This window comes from Squalius cephalus, assembly GCF_949319135.1.
Source record: "Squalius cephalus genome assembly, chromosome: 2".
Lineage (NCBI taxonomy): Eukaryota > Metazoa > Chordata > Actinopteri > Cypriniformes > Leuciscidae > Squalius > Squalius cephalus.
In genome coordinates this window covers 37,419,137-37,439,271 of record NC_137123.1, presented here as the reverse complement: position 1 = coordinate 37,439,271, position 20,135 = coordinate 37,419,137, and the positions used below count along the sequence as shown (strand labels likewise).

General features: G+C 41.0%; 1 protein-coding gene across 3 annotated transcripts in view; it reads right to left on the bottom strand.

Annotated features, from left to right (window-relative positions):
* The window catches only part of gpm6ba (glycoprotein M6Ba), a 297,792-nt gene that overhangs the window by 13,710 nt on the left and 263,947 nt on the right, over nt 1-20,135 (bottom strand). For all 3 annotated transcript variants that reach the window (XM_079852202.1, XM_079852203.1, XM_079852201.1), the window contains exons 2-3: nt 9,674-9,860; nt 4,237-4,393 (exon numbers count right to left, since the gene is read on the bottom strand). In XM_079852202.1, coding sequence (XP_079708328.1) covers nt 4,237-4,393; nt 9,674-9,860 — 344 coding nt within the window. The remainder of the gene's footprint in view (nt 1-4,236; nt 4,394-9,673; nt 9,861-20,135) is intronic.

Below are 20,135 nucleotides of genomic sequence, written 5' to 3'. Positions count from 1 at the left end.
AGATATGATGATTGTCATGATTAGATGATGTATGGTGCATTAAAACTCAAATAAACGCAAAAAAATGTAAAACATCTGTGACACTGGATCACTGGAACTCCTCCCTATTGATATATGTTTTCTAACTTTTGTATTTTTATAGTCTTTATGATGTCTAATAAGCAAATGTTGATGATCCCTACTTGAAATATTGTCACATGTTGGTCCAAATGAACATCTCCCATAATAAGGAGTTACTATTCAAACCGTTATATTGGTATTATATTTATTGAAACAAAACAGAAAACCACTCATATAGTCAAATATGTGTATATATAGGGTATAACAAATCCCCATTAGAATAAACTGAAATAGAAAAAAGTGATTCTAATCAAAGGTCAAAAGGTCAAGGGCAATGATGTCTATTCATCATACAGCAGGTCTTCATAATCGACCTCTTGCTCCTCGTCTTCTTCACCATCTCCATCCATCTCCTCGACTGTTTCCTCCAGCAAGTCAGTGTGTGAAGTGGGGAGGATAGGTCCACAAGACCACACTGGTTCCAGGGTACCCTCTTCAGTCTTTTCCCAGCCTTGGCCAGGATCATGGGCTTGGGACACCAGAATATAGGTGTGGCTGCTCTCTTGTAGTTGGCCAGACGGTGGTTGACACGGTTGATGTGTGGGACCAGGTTGCCTCTGCAGGGCAGGAGCCGGGACAGATCCACATTGAATCTGGTGGTAAGCGTCTCATCCTCTCCAACAATTTTTTTCAGCATGATGCTGCGCACGTTGTTCACAGATTTTTTGCGGGCCTGGCCATACATTACACATGTAAATGCCTCGATGTCCTCCACCACATCTGGCTCCACAGACCACTGATCACCAAGTTTTCTGAGGACATAAATAATTATAGTATTACAAAGTCACAATGTATCAATACCTATGTTCAGCATTAATTGCCATTACATGCGACAGAATAACTGACTAAAAATACTCACTTGAAGGCTGCATGGTACTTTGGATTACTCTGCAGCTTTTTCAGAGGCCCAACCTTCCCTTTGCCTCTAAAGGTACTTGTAACGTCTTCTCCTGTGAAGACGTATAGGCCGAGTATTGTTGTGCAGTAGTGCGCCCCCTTACATAGTATATAGTAAGACACCATTTTATCAGTTTCTCATGTATAACTGGGCTTGGCTAAATATTTTCCAAAGTTTCTAATAAAGAAGAATAGTGAGAAAGACTGTCAAAATACTCACATTGCCACCCGATGACTCCAACTGATATGCTTTGCCTTCAACGACTACCACTGCTGTTCCACATTTCTCCAGCCGTGATGCAGATGCTTTGCTGCCCCACACCTCAAGTAGCAGGTTACAGAGTTGTGTCTTCTTCTCATCATTTGCCAGGAAGAGTTTGAAAACACTCGGCTTCCTTGTTGCAGGACCACCTATGATGTACCGCTGGGACACGCCACGACGCAGTCTCTCCTTTTGACAGAATCATCATGGTAGGAGTCCGTTGAGAAGACAAAATGCTTCTTAGCCACCATATGGTCAAGGGACTGGAGACAAATTCCCTCGAACGTTGGTGGGAGGTTCATCAAGGCATGGAAGAGTGCATTGCCATCCTGGATGTAGAAAGCATCCCTCAAGTCACTGAACCTGGATGAACCACTCAACCTTGACTGGATGAACCCCTCAACCCAGTTCCTCCTAGCCTAGGCACAGCTGATGGGTTCTTCAATAAGACTAACAAGGCTGCAATGCTTCACTACTTGATGGAAGATGCTTCTGAAGATGTGTCTTATCCGAAGGATGCTTTCTACATCCAGGATGGCAATGCACATGGCGTGTCCCAGCGGTACATCATAGGTGGTCCTGCAACAAGGAAGCCGAGTGTTTTCAAACTCTTCCTGGCAAATGATGAGACACAAGACACGACTCTGTAAACTGCTACTTGAGGTGTGGGGCAGCAAAGCATCTGCATCACGGCTGGAACAGCAATGTGGAACAGCAGTGGTAGTCGTTGAAGGCAAAGCATATCAGTTGGAGTCATCGGGTGGCAATGTGAGTATTTTGAGTCTTTCTCACTATTCTTCTTTATTAGAAATTTTTGGAAAATATTTAGCCAAGCCCAGTTATACATGAGAAACTGATAAAATGGTGTCTTACTATATGCTATCACACCTTACTCAATAACTTGTTTCAGGTGACCACATGTGAGATACCTCAGCTGGAGTCAACCCAGGAAGAGACTGACACCCGGGTTGTTCTGTACCTGCTGTATGCCGCTCAACTGGGGCACAAGGTGGCAGTGGTGAGGACTCCAGACACAGACATTTTCTTCATCCTCCTACACCACGCCCAATCCGTCCCGCTGACCATCTGCATCGACATTGGGACCGGAAAGCACAGGCGGATCCTAAATGTCAGCGAACTGGCAGAATTTAAGGGGGCAGACTACTGCACAACAATACTCTGCCTATACATTACTGTACAAAAGTCTTAGGCATGTTAATATCCCCACCCCAAAAATGTCCCCAAAAATGGTTTTAAGTCAGTTATTCATTTCTTTTGCTGTAGTATGTCAGTAGGAACTATCAGTTTACATTTCCAAACATTCTTTTTGCCATTAATTGTAATAATCCAGTGAAATTTCTGTATGCACAAGGAATCTGACAATAGCCAGTATGATCTGATCTCCGGTATGATCTGATCTCACCATCATCGAGTCCGTCTGTGATTACATGAAGAAACATAAGAAACTGAGACAGACTAAATCCAGAAGAACTGCGGGAAGGTCTCCAAGATGCTTGAAGAAACCTTACAATTAATGGCAAAAAGAATGTTTGGAAATGTAAACTGATATTTCCTACTGACACACTACAGCAAAAGATATAAATAACTGACTTAAAACCATTTTTGGGGACATTTTTGGGGTGGGGATATTAACATGCCTAAGACTTTTGCACAGTACTGTACGTCTTCACAGGAGAAGACGTTACAAGTACCTTTAGAGGCAAAGGGAAGGTTGGGCCTCTGAGAAAGCTGCAGAGTAATCTAAAGTACCATGCAGCCTTCAAGTGAGTATTTTTAGTCAGATATCCTGTAGCATGTAATGGCAATTAATGCTTAACATAGGTATTGATACATTGTGACTTTGCAATACTATAATTATTTATGTCCTCAGAAAACTTGGTGATCAGTGGTCTGTGGAGCCAGATGTGGTGGAGGACATCGAGGCATTTACATGTGTAATGTATGGCCAGACCCACGAAAAATCTGTGAACAACATGCGCAGCATCATGCTGAAAAAAATGATTGGAGAGGATGAGACGCTTATCACCAGATTCAAGGTGGATTTGTCCCGGCTCCCGCCCTGCAGAGACAACCTGGTCCCACACATCAACCGTGTCCATGTCAACCACCATCTGGCCAACTACAAGAGAGCAGCCACACCGATATTTTGGTGTCCCAAGCCCCATGATCCTGGCCAAGGCTGGGAAAAGACTGAAGAGGGTACCCTGGAACCAGTGTGGTCTTGTGGACCTATCCTCCCCACTTCACTCACTGACTTGCTAGAGGAAACAGTCGAGGAGATGGATGGAGATGGTGAAGAAGACGAGGAGCAAGAGGTCGATTATGAAGACCTGCTGTATGATGAATAGACATCATTGCCCTTTACCCTTTACCCATATACCCTATATATACACACACATTTGACTATATGAGTGGTTTTCTTTCAATAAATATAATACCAATATAACGGTTTGAATAGTAACTCCTTATTATGGGAGATGTTCATTTGGACCAACATGTGACAATATTTCAAGTAGGGATCATCAACATTTGCTTATTAGACATCATAAAGACTATAAAAATACAAAAAAGTACCGCTAAAAGTGCATTCAGTTTTATCTGAAACTGATGATGTGAATCTGGCTGCCTTGTCTCTCATTGGTTGGGTCTATATCACAGCAGTTTGGAAATTAATTGTCTGGTGAGTGGCACTAAAAGGTTAATGCTCCTCAAGTGGGGCTGGTTATGTTATGCAAACATCAAAATGTATTAGTCTACAAATCATGCACTATGGCAAAAGTGTTTTGAGGTCAAAACATAGTATTGTCCAAGGAATGCTGGAAACTGAAACTCAATTTTATGTATGGGTACTTCTTTGGAGTTTTGCAGGTAGAGGCATGTTTTTCTACTGTGCCTTGTTTTGTATGTCCATGCTTTTATGTGCGTGCTGGCATTACCATGGCACTGATGCAGCGTCCACACACAGTCGTCTTGAACTCGCTGTGCATCTCTTTGACAGCACTGGTGGTGTAGAAGCCCTCAGCCAACAGGATGATGCCATATAGGAAGAAGAAGCAGGCGATTCCATAGATGATGTACTGCAAAATCTGAACCCTTCATAACAAAGGAATATTTATCTATATTGAATGTGTTAATGTAAGAGGTGGGCAACAATCCCTCAAAATTGTCAAATATTTATATGGAGAAACGCCTTGGTTACGTATGTAACCCTTGTTTCCTGAGTAGGGAAAGGAGACGTTACGTTGTGGCGACGAATGGGGTTTCGCTTAGAAAGCCTCTCACCTTCGAGTATTACAAAATGAGCCAATGGCAAGGAAATGCCATGGGTCTGTGGAATTTGCATAGCATAACTCCATCCCACCTCGTGGGTATATAAGGAAGCACGCTGGCAACATGCAGATACGTTTCTTCGCTGAGGAGCCGAGACTGAACTCAGGCGTTCCAGCGGTACAGCGGAAGTCTCCGAACGAAACGTCTCCGTTCCCTACTCAGGGAACGAGGGTTACATACTGCCGAGACGTTCCCTTTCGTGGTCACTACGAGTTACGTCGTGACGACGAATGGGGTTCCCAGTCTAATCACGCCACCTCAGCTGTCTTCCAGTGCCCTGTCGTGAGACTACTTAACACAGGAATACCAAGGTACACTGAGAAGCATATCTCAGTGGAAATATGCAAATAGAGCCTGCCCGAAGGGGGGGGGGGGGGGGGGGGTGACTTACAGAATACACATATGATCTGCGAACAGGCTGCATATGGAGAAACACTGGGGTGTCCAGCCCGCAGGGTGGAAAGTTTCAACCTCAGGGGGGGGCAAGGTGGCTTGCCAAGGGAAATACACATGCTCATAGAGGCTTAGAGTGGAAATACACATGTGGGGGTCGCCAAAGGGGGGAAACATGCACATGCCTAACTTTGGTGTTGATGTCAACAGCGCTGGAGGAACTCAGGGCTTCTCGGGGAAGCTCACCTGAGGAGAATATCGCATGTATCCAGTCCGAGGAGTGGAATGGCGAGCAAGCGAAGACACCTGAGCAGATCCTAGTACCGGCTAGTTGAAGCGAATACATGAGAGGACACTGGCTCCACTTGGAGATTGTAGAATCTCGCGAATGTGTTGGGTGTCGCTCTGCAGATGTCTGTTAGCGAGGCGCCATGCGCTAGAGCCCAAGAGGAAGCCACACTCTGGGTGGAGTGTGCCTTCACACCAAGGGGGCATGGTCGACCTTGCTGCTGGTATGCCAAAGCAATGGCGTCCACTATCCAGTGAGACAACCTTTGCTTGGAGAGAGCCTTTGCCTTCAGCTTCCCACCATAACAGACAAAGAGCTGGTCTGAGGTCCTGAAACACTGTGTTCTGTCTATGTATGCACGGAGGGCGTGTACTGGACAGAGCAGTGCCAAGGCTGGGTCCTCCAAGGGCAGCGCTTGCAGGTTCACCACCTGGTCTCGAAAGGGAGTGGTGGGAACCTTGGGCACGTATCCAGGCCGGGGTCTCAGGATCACGTGATATGCCGGCCCGAATTCCAGGCACGCTTCGTCAATTGAATATGCCTGCAGTTACCCTACCCTCTTGATGGAGGCCAATACAACCAGGAGCGCTGTCTTCATTGACAGGAACTTAAGCTCGACTGATTGCAACGGCTCAAAGGGAGCACTCTGCAGGGCGGATAGAAACACTGCGAGGTCCCAAGAGGGTACGAGAGGAGAGTGAGGAGGATTTAGTCTCCTCGCTCCTCTCAGGAACCTGATGACCAGGTCGTGCTTTCCCATGGACTTACCTTCGACTGCATCATGATGTGCGGCGATAGCGGCAACATACACCTTAAGGGTTAAGGGAGACAGCCTTCGCTCCAACCCATCTTGCAGGAAGGAAAGCACGACACTGGTCGCCATTTTCTGGGGTCTTCTCAGTGAGAAGAGCATCAGGTGATGAAGAGGTTCCACTTCAACGTGTAGGCATGTCTCGTGGACGATGCTCTAGCGGAAGTGATGGTAGCCACCAGCGGTGGTGGTAGGGTACTCAAACCTGCCTCGTCCAGTCCAGGAGCCACAAGTGGAGGTTCCACAGATCAGGACAAGGGTGCCATATGGTGCCCCATCTCTGAAAAAGGAGGTCCTTCCTCCGAGGAATTGGCCAGGGAGGTACTGTTGCGAGGAGTACTAGTTCGGAGAACCAGGTCCGGGTGGGCCAATGAGGCGCAACCAGAATGACCTGCTCCTCGTCCTCCCTGATCTTGCACAGGGTCTATGCAAGAAGGCTCACTGGGGGAAACACATACTTGCGGAGGCCCCGCAGCCAGCTGTGCGCCAGTACGTCCGTGCCGAGCATGCCCTCAGTCAGGGAGTAAAACAGGCTGCAATGGGAAGAGTCGTGGGACGCAAACAGATCTATCTGTGCGTCCCCGAACTGTTCCCAAATCAGCTGAACCGTCTGGGGATGGAGTCTCCATTCTATAGGAAGAGGCTGAAACCGTGAGAGCTCGTCGGCTGCACGTTTCAGGTCTCCCGGGATATAAATGGCTCGAAGCGACCTCAGATGCTTCTGACTCCATAGGAGGCGGTGGCGGGTGAGTTGCGACATACGGCGGGAGTGTAGACCACCTTGTCGGTTGATGTATGCTACTGTCGCGGTATTGTCTGAGCGGACTAGTATGTGCTGGTTCTTGAGCAATGCACGGAAGCAGTGCAGAGCCAAATGTACCGCCAGCAACTCGAGGCAATTGACATGTCAAAGGAGCTGGGGTCCTGTCCAGGAGCCCGTGGCAGCATGTCCATTGCACATGGCACCCCAGCCCATGGTGGAGGCATCTGTTGAGACAACAACATGCCTGGAAACTCGTTCTAAGGGCACTCCGGCCCGTAGAAAGCTGAGGTTCGTCCACGGGGTGAAGGTCTGACGGCAGGTGAAACCGTGAGCATATTAGAATGATTTCTGAAGGATCATGTGACAGTGACACTGAAAACATTTACTTTAAATTGTAATAATACAATCCACAATATTACTGTTTTTACTGTTTACTCAAAATAAATGCAGTCTTTGTGAGCATAAGAGATGCTCAGTCATCATGTGTAGTTATATCTGTGATATGTTCAACATTTAGTTCTCTAAAAGTGATTGTCTGTAAAATATAACAAGCCAAACACATACTATAGTTTAAACATGATACATTTTACTGTAATATAAATGGATGAGGGGACTCTCCCTCTAACGAGGCCATTGAGTCTCGACCGCAGTGTCGCGAAGGTCATGTTCCCACAGTGAGAACATGATTCATCAACAAAGGCTGCCTTAGCGTGATCTACGCAAGGCAGCGATTGTGCCCATCAATTGTTCTCGGAAACAGTCCGACCGCAACCAGAAGTGCACGGGCGAGACATCATTAAAAAGACGTGCCACGCACAAGATCTTTTGTGAGAGGAAAAAACTCTGCAAAGTGTTGAAGCGACCAGGGAGAAACACACACTGGCAGATCACTGCACAGATCAGCAGGTAGGGTGACCAGTTGAGATTGGCTGAAATTCGGGATGGTGTTCGGGGGGGCTACTATGGTATCATAGTCCTACTATGATATTAGACTACATAGCCTATAATACACTCTAATGTTATAGGGAAAAACAAACAAAACAATGACTGTTGACCAATCAATCACTCCCTTACAGCTGGCTGGCAGAGATGTTTTTGCTTATTAGCGGCGTGTTGGGATTCCGGTACACCAGCCATGTCAACGAAGAATGAATGAAAATTAGCTTATCAATGCATATCTAAATTTGCGCATAGGTATCTTTGTAGAACTTCAAATAAAGAAACAAAAAAGATGCTGCAGCCAATGAGCAGCCGGCGGGGGCTGGCTGCAGGACGACTCAACCTCCACGGACACGTCGGACAGTTTTTAATGTTTTATCAGACAATAACTACTCAAGATTTTGCTTTAGTATAATTTTCGGCACAATTAGAGCTCGGATTTCGTGACTGTCCCGAATTTTTCAGGACGTCACGTCACCCTATCAGCAGGCAATGCGCACTCGCTGGAAATCGCTGTCACACCAACACCTGGAGAGAAGCTCATCTCGAAGAGTGAAGAGAATGAAGCTCTCAGGATGGCTTGTGGAGTGAAGAGTGGATCTTGGCTCCGAAGCGAAAAACATATCTGCATGTTGCCAGCGTACTTCCTTATATACCCACGAGGTGGGGCAGAGTTACGCTATACAAATTCCGCAGACCCATGGCATTTCCTTGCCATTTGCTCGTTTTGTAATACTCGAAGGTGAGAGGCTTTCTAAGCAAAACCCTATTCGTCGTCATGATGTAACTCGTAGTGACCACGAAAGGATTTTCAATTTCAACTTCTTAGTTCTAACTCGCATGCATGAAAACAGATCAGTTTAGATAGAATGATACCAAAACATAAAGGCATGGTTTATTTAAGAACACATTTGCCAGAGTTCCTGCTCTGTAAACAATTGTGGCAATGATTAATTGTATTTTGATGTGGGGGCTGCACATGAACTCTTGGCAGATTTTAGGTACTGTGTTTACTGCACACTGTATGTACACATGAAATCAAAGGCCATTTGCTCCCAGTAAAGCTCAAGATGACATGATGGTACAGAAAGTACAGCCAGTTATTTGCTGGCACTCTAGAGGTCATTTCTCACCACATACTCACTCTTGAGCATGTCACTGTGTTCTAACATGTGGACATGAATTCAAACAGGTAGAAAATTATAAACTATAACACTACAATAAAGTTGTGCTAGTTAACGCATAGACCTAAGGTTGGTCACTTTTTAAATAAGACACTCAGCAGATTCTTGAAGAAGTTAAAGCAAAAATTCAAAAGTTCAAGTGAAAAAAAGCTATAAAAATATACTTTAAAGCAAATGTACTGAACTAAACAGTTTAAATTTTATACAAAATATATATTTTACATAATAATTTGGACTCTTTTTCTGGAAAATCAAAGGCATATGTCTAACCAATGTTGTATTCCAAATTTGAAGTTGATATCACAAAAAATATTGTCATTTAATTGCCATTAAATAATATTAACAGATACAACTTTCGATTCTAATAATGTATAAGTAAATGTTGAAATGAACATTAACTACGATTAATAAATGTTTTAGAAGTATTTTTAATTGTTAGTTTATATGTTAACTAATATTAACAAATGGAACCTTATTGTAAAGTGTTACCAGATAAACGAGATCAAGATTTGCTTTCTTTCATCTCTTTATACCCTAATGTAACAATTATAACACCTCAAGCACCTCACAGTAGCAATCTAAATATATGGACACAGCTATCATTGGGGAGTTACTGTATCTGTGGTATTTTAATTATCATGGCCATTTATACGAGCACACTTACACATCAATGAGGGTTGCATGGTCGGAGGTGATGCGAGAAAAGTGGTTTTCCACCATGGTCACAGTGCCCGTAAGTGCCACATGCCCACAGCCGCAGAACAGAGCCACACCCGAAAAGCACAAGATGGTGGCCACCAAAGAGGCATAGGGGACACCGCCCAGACACTTGATGCAACACTCAAAGCAGCCTGTAGGGGGAGAAAAAGAAATTTTGTGTTTTGTCGGAATTCGCTCCAGCAAATGCTTTGTGTTAACTTTGATTTTTTTTTTTTCTTTTTTGCTGTGCTTATTAATCATGTATATATTTTAAGTATTGTTTTTGAACACTGAACATATTGAGTGTGGGTTGCATTACTCTTATTGATGCAGATTTAGATTTCTAAGACCACATGAAATATATCAGACAGATAATATTTTATATTGCTTTAGCGACATTTCCCTTGACACCAGAGAGGAGTAAGTTCATGTATTTGGTGTTTTGACACCTCATTGAGACAAAATCATGTCATATGAAATCAGATGCCCATCGGTGACAATCCATCTTCACGCTCAGGTCATATGACATGGGGTGAGACTGTTACTGTCATGATTCCTGTCTTGTGTTCCCCTTGTCTTGTGTGGACTTGTTATTTCCTGTTCTGTGCCATGTTTTGTAGTCCTTTGTAGTTTTTCTTGTTTATTAGTCTTCCCAGGAGTTTATTATTTACCACGCCCTCTTGTTATCTTGTTTAGCTTGTTTGCATTTGTATTTAAACCTCTGTGCTTCAGTTGTTGTTTGTCGGTCGTTGTAGCTGTTTCCATGTTCCTGTCCTGAGTTCCGTGTTCTGTTGTCTGCCTGGATTTCCTGTTTGTTTTATTAAAATAACGCTTGCATATGGATTCTCTCTCTGCTTCATTCCTGCCACATCATAACAGTTACTGTAAGATGAAGAGTTTAATTACAGACACTTCCAAATGCATTTCAATGAATAGATTTTAGCCAAAATCGAATGGAAATTTGAAAATACTAGTATTTGTATCTATAGTGGCACTTAGAAGAGGCGAAATACAACATTTAGAATGAGGATTCTGGAAATTGTAATTCTCTTCTATCTTAAGCACTGCCCTTTAGTGATCGGCTGATATCGATTTATTTGATGTCCGATATAAATCACACACATAACACTTGCTCAAACAAAATTTATATTTATTTTACTTAATATTTACTGAATTGGAAATAAATAAAATCTGTAAAAAAAAAACAACAACCTGAAATAAAATAAAAGTTTGTGCGTAGTGGAAATCATCATATTTAAAGGAATATATTCATATCATATATTCAAAGGAAGACAAGGGAACACTTAATTTTACATACAGCACACAGTGAACATGACATGAATAGGATATAGTGGCCAACTGGACAGAAAGATAGATAGCAGTTTGAAAGCAAGGATTTAAAGATTGTCTTAAACTCTCCTGTCCGCATCCGATTTAAGCTATTTTTAAGGTCCAAAACAACCTTATTTTAAATTATCTTATTTATCTTAATTATTATTAGTCAACATAATATAAAAGGAAAAACAATACAATATTTATATATCATACAGTAATAACATATAATATGTATAATAACGTGTAATATAATAACTTATATGACAGAACTGTTAAACAGAGAATGTAAATTAAAGAAGACGGAGAGTAGGAGTACTGTGTTCTCAGGCGCTGGCATTCTCAGGGCTGTCAAAATAAAAGTTCCACTTCCGACACATTGGCCAAACAGAAAAACGTATCAGTCGATGGTGATAATAAGCAAATGTCAAATATCAGCCGATATAGTGGCCTTGGGCGCGTCGACCACGACTGCCCTTTTAATACGTGAACATGTAATGTTTCATACTCTATTCATATCTTCTGAAGAGGATTCTGTGCACAGTGAATTCCCTGCCGATTAATTTTGTTCTCTGCCTATGTATCTTCTTCCGAAGACATTAAATAACTCAAACTCCCCCACATACATTAAGAATGCATCATCTCATGTTTAAGAGATGGACTGCAACTTATGATCTGTAGACATCTATGTTATGCAAAAAAAAAATAAAGAGTGTTGAGTGTGTGCCTGAGAAACTACATTTCATTCCCCAGTGGTACCTGATGTTAATATATTAATGATTCAATAATGAATTAATTTGCATAGAAATGTTTACAGTTATACTTCTGATATATACCATAGTACTGAATGTTTACCATATTACCATAGTATTTGGTCAGAAACCTTTTTCTTTTTTTTTCTTTTTCTTTTTTTGCAAGTGTACTAAATTTCGGGGGCTAAATGTATTTACAGATGTTGGTCTTACTTTGGTTTACCATACTGTCTGTTACTGCTTCCAAATGTTCAGAACTGTACAAAAAAAAAAGCAATTAATAGGGATTATGACTGATTGGGGGTCCTTGGAAAGTCATGAAGAGCAGACCAGCAGGGTCATTCCTGACATCAATGGGCCTTCTGACCCTCCTGTCACACACTCACATTAGAGATGCTAATTCCTTTTTACAGTGAATAGAACTTGTCTGAATATGCATAACCATCTGTTCCACACTGCACACTGCTATACCTACTACAACAGCTGCTGCTCAGATCATAACAGACCATTTAAAGAGAGGTAAAACGGTTTCTCAACATGAAGAGGATGATTGTAGCAGTTATCTGACAGCAATATGAAATATAGCTGCGAGCAGCGATTGCGGGCCCAAGGCGGTGTCACCGACTTGGGCCCGCAATCGCTGCTCGCAGCTATATTTATATATATATATATATATATATATATATATATATATATATATATATAATAAATGTAACAAAAAAAATATATACATTATATATATGTAACAAAATAAATAAACAATTATTAAATTGAAAAAAAATAAAATAAAATGGGTTTAGTTCTGATATTTGTATAATTTTAGATAGAAATAAATGGTGTATAATTACATTTTTAGAAGATAGGTTTTTAGTGTTTCCTTTTTTGACATTACTTTAATCCCTCGCCATAGCAAAACCGTTTGAGATATTTACACCGTAAATATAACCGTTTGTTTACAATTTAGCATCTTTAATGTATTTTCATCATGTTGAAAAAGTTTGGTGGGAATAAAATAAACCACTTAAGAGGAGTGGGTAAAAATACAGAGGCTGATTTTGCAAAGAAATCCACATTCAAACCAAAATGTCTGACTTCCTGTTACTCGGAGCTAATTACTGTAAATTAGAAAATTGTCCGGCTCGATGAGACCAATATGTGTACTGATTTTTGTGACTGTACATAAAATTAACCCCTTCACTTTTGTCAAAAGCATTTAGAAAGTGACACACTTCCTGCTGCCAGTTGGTGGCGCTATAACTTTTACTCACAATAGTTACATACATGTGATCGGCCTCTTACCACGAACACACTGCTGAAGTTTCATCAAGATCAGTTAATGTATGCAGAAGTTATAACACTTTGTTTTTATCTTTTCTCGCCATAAATTCGTTTCCTCGCCACCGCCAAACCGTTCAAGATATCAAAAATCCGTCCGCAATTTAGCATCCTCAATGTCTTGACTTCATGCTGACCGAGTTTGGAGGCGAGTGGATGAATTCTCTAGGAGGAGTACATCAAATTCCACAGCATGCGTTTTTCAAACAACCCATAATAGCCGACTTCCTGTTGAGCGGAGCTAATAACTTAGAGTGCGGAAGTTGTTCGGCCTGATGAGATCTATATGTGTACCGAGTTTCATATTAATTCATGCAAGCGTGTTTGATATATGGACCAAGTTTTCAGACCGTGTTCAAGGGGGCGCTGTCGAGCCCCCCTGCCACGCCCCGGTACCAACTTCAGCCCGGCCCTGATGGCTGCAGGTTCTGACGTGTGTGCAAAATTTCAAGAGCTTTTGAGCACGTTAAGGGCCCCAAAAGTGGCAAAAAGGCAAAAAAAAATATATAGCTGCGAGCAGCGATTACGGGCCCAAGCCGGTGGCACCGCAACCCCGGTGCCTTTAGGGTGGCGGTGCGGCCGGCTTTGGCCCTTCATCGCTGCTCGCAGCTATATATATATATATATATATATATATATATATATATATATATATATATATATTTTTTTTTTTTTATATATATATATATATATATATATATATATATATATATATATATATATTTATTTATTTATTTTTTATTCTGATTTTATGATACACTCAAAATATTCCACAACAAATCCTTTAAATTTAATGTAAAAATAAAAATGAAAGAAAGCAGTGTTGGGCTCACGTAACCCTCTCATTAGAATCAAAATGTTTCAACATTTGCGATGTATTTGGATGCTAAACTATTCTTTATTATAGGCTTTGTTCTTCACTCGTGTTCCAATATCGACGGAAAAAATCATCCTCTTCACAAGCGCAAAAATGTGCTTGGAAACACCACAGTGGAGCGGTGCTTACTGTGAATGTATGAATTGTACTACTGACTATTTAGAGCAGTGTAATTGTTATATGTTAGGTTGACTATTTTATTATTATATTTTATGAAGGCCATAATGAACAGGCTGCGATGTCAAGATTACAATGCTGGAATGTGTGTGTGTGTGTGTGTGTGTGTGTGTGTGTGTGTTCATGTTTTTCTATCCCGGTGGGGACTTCAACCTGAATGCATACAGACTCATGGGGACTCGTGTCACAGTGGGGACCTAAATAGAGGTCCCCATGGGTAAACAAGCTTACAAATCATACAGAATGAGTTTTTTTGGAAATGTAAAAATGCAGAAAGTTTTCTGTGATAGGTAGGTTTAGGGGTAGGGTTAGTGTGAGGAGATAGCATATACAGTTTATACAGTATAAAAAAAATTAAGACTATGGAGAGTCCCCACAAAGATAGTAAACCGTGTGTGTGTGTGTGTGTGTGTGTGTGTGTGTGGCGTGGGCGCGTTTGAACAGTGGACACATAAAAACATACTCCGTCATTATTCAAAAGCCCCCAGTGGTGTCACACGTCGATTAACCGGTGGTAAAATATTCTCAAAGTCACATATTACCTAGTATATTTTTATATAGATACAATAGGCCTACCTGATTTTGAACACAAGAGGGCAGTATAGCCCTATGTATAAGGAGGAGTAACTAAAAACTCAAGAGTCTGAAATATCCAAAAAATCCACATTCAGACCAAAATATCTGACTTCCAGATGGCCGGAGCTAATGAATGTAAATTAGAAAGTTGTCCGGCTTGATGAGTACAATATACAAACTATTTTTTTTTTTACTGTAGTTAAAACTAACCCGCCCACTTTTGTCAAAAGCATGTTGAAAGTGACACATTTCCTGCTGCCAGTTGGTGGCGCTATAACTTTGACTCACAATAGTTACATCCATCTGATCGGCCTCTTACCACGAACACACTGTTGAAGTTTCATCAAGATCAGTTAATGTATGCATAAGTTATTCCACTTCGTGTTTCTATTTTCTCGCCATAAAATCGTTTCCTCGCCACGGCCAAACCGTTCGAGATATCAAAAATCCGTCCGCAATTTAGAATCCTCAATGTCTTGACTTCATGCACACCGAGTTTGGTGACAATTTAATTAATTTTCTAGGAGGAGTACTTCGCATTCCACAGCAAGCGTTTTCCAAACAACCCATAATAGCCGACTTCCTGTTGGGCTGGCGTAAAACTTGACCGGGGGAAAGTTGTTCGGCCCGATGAGATCTATATGTGTACCGAGTTTCATATTAATTCATGCAAGCGTGTTTGATCTATGGACCAAGTTTTGGGACACCGTTCAAGGGGGCGCTGTTGAGCCCCCCTGCCACGCCCGAGTACTGGGTACCGGGTTCTGACTTGTGTGCAAAGTTTCAAGAGTTTTTGAGCACGTTAAGGACCCCAAAAGCCCCTGAAACCTTGATTAACAATATAAAAGCAATAGTCAAATCCCCCCCTCCCCTCACACACACAGAGACACAGAGAGAGGGAGAGAAAATTCTTCAGAAAATCCACATTCAAACCAAAATATCTCTCTTCCTGTTGGTCGGAGATCGTTAATGTAAATTAGAAAGTTGTCCGTCTTGATGAGAACAATACACATACCAAGTTTTGTTGCTGTTGATAAAACTAACCCCCCCACTTATGACTAAAGGTGGCGCTACTGAGCCCCTCACCACGCCCGTTTCTGAAACTTTGCACAAGTCTACGGGCTAATAAGTGTGATGTGTCTGTCGAGTTTCATCCAATTTCAAGTATGTTAAGAGTCTCAAAAGCATCAAAAAAGAATATTAAAGTTTGAAGCGTTGCCATGGCAACAGTATTAAAGATATCAAAAATCCTTTCACAGGTCTACATCTGCCGTGTGTTTACATTATACACAAAGTTTGAAGCAAATCCGGTAAAAATAAGAGTGTGATTTCAAAGCATTTTGAAAGTGACACACTTCCTGTTGCCAGTTGGTGGCGCTATAACTTTTACTCACAAAGGTCACATCCATCTGATCGGCCTCTTACAACGAACACACTGCTGAAGTTTCATCAAGATCAGTTAATGTATGCAGAAGTTATAACACACTTCCTGTGTCTATTTTCTCGCCATAAATTAGTTTCCTCGCCACGGCCAAACCGTTCGAGATTTCAAAAATCCGTCCGCAATTTATCATCCTCAATGTCTTGACTTCATGCACACCGAGTTTGGAGGCGAATGGATGAATTTCCTAGGAGGAGTACATCAAATTCCACAGCATGCGTTTTCCAAACAACCCATAATAGCCGACTTCCTGTTGGGCTGGCGTAAAACTTAGAGCACGAAAGTTGTTCGGCCCGATAAGATCTATATGTGTACCGAGTTTCATATTAATTCATGCAAGCGTGTTTGGTATATGGACCAAGTTTTCGGACCGCACTCGGACCCCATTCAAGGGGGCGCTGTCGAGCCCCCCTGCCACGCCCGGGTACCAACTTCAGCCCGGCCCTAATGGCCGCAGCTTCTGACCCGTGTGCAAAGTTTCATGAGTTTTTGAGCACGTTAAAGGCCCCAAAAGCCCCCGTAACCTTGAAGAACAATAATAATAATAAAAATAGCTGCGAGCAGCGATTACGGGCCCAAGCCGGTGGCACCGCAACCCCGGTGCCTTTAGTTACCTAAAGGCACCGGGGTGGCGGTGCCACCGGCTTTGGCCCTTCATCGCTGCTCGCAGCTATATTTATATATATATATATATATATATATATATATATATATATATATAGAGGCTATATATATATATATATATATATATATATATATATATATATATATATATATATATATGTGTATAAAATATAATCCAAAAATATACTCAAAATATTCCACAACAAATTTTTTAAATTTAATGTAAAAATAAAAACGAAAGTAAGCACTGTTGGGCTCACGTAACCCTCTCATTAGAATCAAAATGTTTCAGCATTTGCGATGTATTTGGATGCTAAACTTTTCTTTATTATAGGCTTTGTACTTCACTCGTGTTCCAATATCAACGGAAAAAATCATTCTCTTAACACGCGCAAAAATGTGCTTGGAAACATCACAGTGTAGCGGTGCTTACCGTGAATGGTAGAAATTGTACTACTGACTATTTAAACAGAGCAGTGTAATTTTTAGTGTAACTATTTTATTATTATATTTTATTAAGGCTATAATGACCAGGCTGCCATGTCAAGATTGCAATGCTGGAGTGAGTGTGTGTGTGTGTGTGTGTGTGTGTGTGTGTGTGTGTGTGTGTGTGTGTGTGTGTGTGTGTGTGTGTGTGTGTGTGTGTGTGTGTGTGTGTGTGTGTGTGTGTGTGCACGGGCGCGATTGAACAGTGGACACATAAAAACATACTCCGTCATTTAGGACATCTTTCAAACTGCAAAGTGTTAACTTATATTTGTGTACAGTCACAATAAAACACAACATTGTGCTTTTGTCAAATAAATTCAAGCAATCCACCCCCCGAAAGGCGCTAATTTTAAAATTAAACTAAAATGCTCACTGCTGCACGGGCATTCATATCGGTGCGCGTCCATGGCGAGGAACGAGAAGAACAGAGCCATCCATAGGAATTCATTGAAAATGCTCGCTCAACCATTATCAATGTCAGTGCGGACGAATATATTTTACTTTCGTTTTTAAGTTAGCGATTCAAAAGCCCCCAGCGCTGTCACACGTTGATTAACCGGTGGGGAAATATTTCCAGAGTCACATCCCTAATATATTTATATATAAATACTATAGGCCTACCTGATTTTGAACACAAGAGGGCAGTATAGCACTATGTATGACTTGATTTATATTTATTTTTTTGGACTAAACAACTGTTCTGGCTCTTTTTAAACTTAAACTTAATTCTTAAATTAAAAAAAAAAAAAAAGAATAAAATGAGTTTAGTTGTGACATTTGTATAGTTTTATACAGAAATAAATGGTGTATAATTACATTTTTAGAATATATGAGGCTTTTAGTGTTTCCTTTGTGGACATTACTTTAATCCCTCACTATAGCAAAACCGTTTGAGATTTTATTTTTAAAAATAATCAGTTAACAACATAGGTCTGCTGACTATAAAAATTACAAATATGGAGGTTTTATATATTTTATAACATATGATACAGTGAAGCAACCTCACTTGACGAGTGTCATTTCCTGAATACAATCACAGTTGAAACTGTGACATTGATTTCATACAACAGGTTAATAAACAGTTCCAGTTAAGTCACTTACATTTTAGATGCAATATTGACTGTTTTTGTTCTGTTTCAGCAGCAAAAATAGTTAAACAAAGATCACAGCAGAACCATCACGCATCACGTGTTTTCTCATAACTGAACGATTCAGCATTTTTAACGAATCGGTTGACTCAAAGATTGAATGATCAATAAACATCTGTCTTAATCATGATCGACTCATTCGAACGAATCGTTTGAACGAATGAATCAATGACTCGCTTATTAAGATGGATGCCTGGCGACACCTAATGGCGGTTTAGTGTTGTTTAAAAGCATCATTCTTTCCAACGTGTGTGTGCAACATTATCAATGTCAGTGTGGACGTCTGTATTTTTCTTTCACTTTTATATTAGCGTTTTAAAAGCACCCGCTCGTGTCACATGTCGATTAACCGGTGGGAAAATATCCTCAGACACATACCTAATAAATGTATATTTAAATACAATATTGGCCTACCTGGTAAAAAGTTTTATATACTATTTTGATGTCCTTTTGGACACAAGAGGGCAGTATAGCCCTATGTTTGCTTTTTTGTTTAACCAAATAGCACTAAATAGCCTGTTTTTAACTTTTTCATTCTTCTTGAATTGCAAAAACAGAATAAAATGGGTTTAGTTGTGATATTTGTATAATTTTATATAGAAATAAATGGTATATAATTACATTTTTAGAAAATTTGAGGCTTTTAGTGTTTCCTTTTTGGACATTACTTTAATCCCTCGCCATAGCAAAACCGTTTGAGATATTTATTATCCGTTCACAATTTAGCATATTTAATGTATTTTCATAATGTTGAAAAAGTTTGGTGGGAATAAAATAAATAGTTTAAGAGGAGTGGCTAAAAATTCAGAGGCTGATTTTGCAAAAAAATCCACATTCAGACCAAAATATCTGTATTCCTGATGGCTGGAGCTAATGAATGTAAATTAGAAAGTTGTCCGGCTTGATGAGAAAAATATACAAACTAATTTTTTTTTTACTGTATTTAAAACTAACCCCACTTTTGTCAAAAGCATGTTGAAAGTGACACACTTCCTGCTGCCAGTTGGTGGCGCTATAACTTTGACTCACAATAGTTACATCCATCTGATCGGCCTCTTACCACGAACAAACTGCTTAAGTTTCATCAAGATCAGTTAATGTATGCAGAAGTTATTCCACTTCGTGTTTCTCTTTTCTCGCCATAAATTCGATTCCTCGCCACGGCCAAACCGTTCGAGATATCAAAAATCCGTCCGCAATTTAGCATCCTCAAAGTCTTAACTACATGCACACCGAGTTTGTAGGGGACACAGTGAATTTTCTAGGAGGAGTATTTCACATTCCACAGCAAGCGTTTTCCAAACAACCCATAATAGCCGACTTCCTGTTGGGCTGGCGTAAAACTTGACCGGGGGAAAGTTGTTCGGCACAATGAGATCTATATGTGTACCGAGTTTTATATTAATTCATGCAAGCGTGTTTGATCTATGGACCAAGTTTTAGAACCCCGTTCAAGGGCCACGCCGGGGTACCAGCTTCAGCCCGGCCCTGATGGCCGTGGGTTCTGACCTGTGTGCAAAGTTTCAAGAGTTTTCGAGCACGTTAAGGGTCCCAAAAGCCCCTGAAACCTTGAAAACAAACATTAAACTCAACAGACAAATCCCTCCCACCCCTCACACACACAGAGACAGACACAGAGAGAGAAAATTCTCCAGAAAATCCACATTCAAACCAAA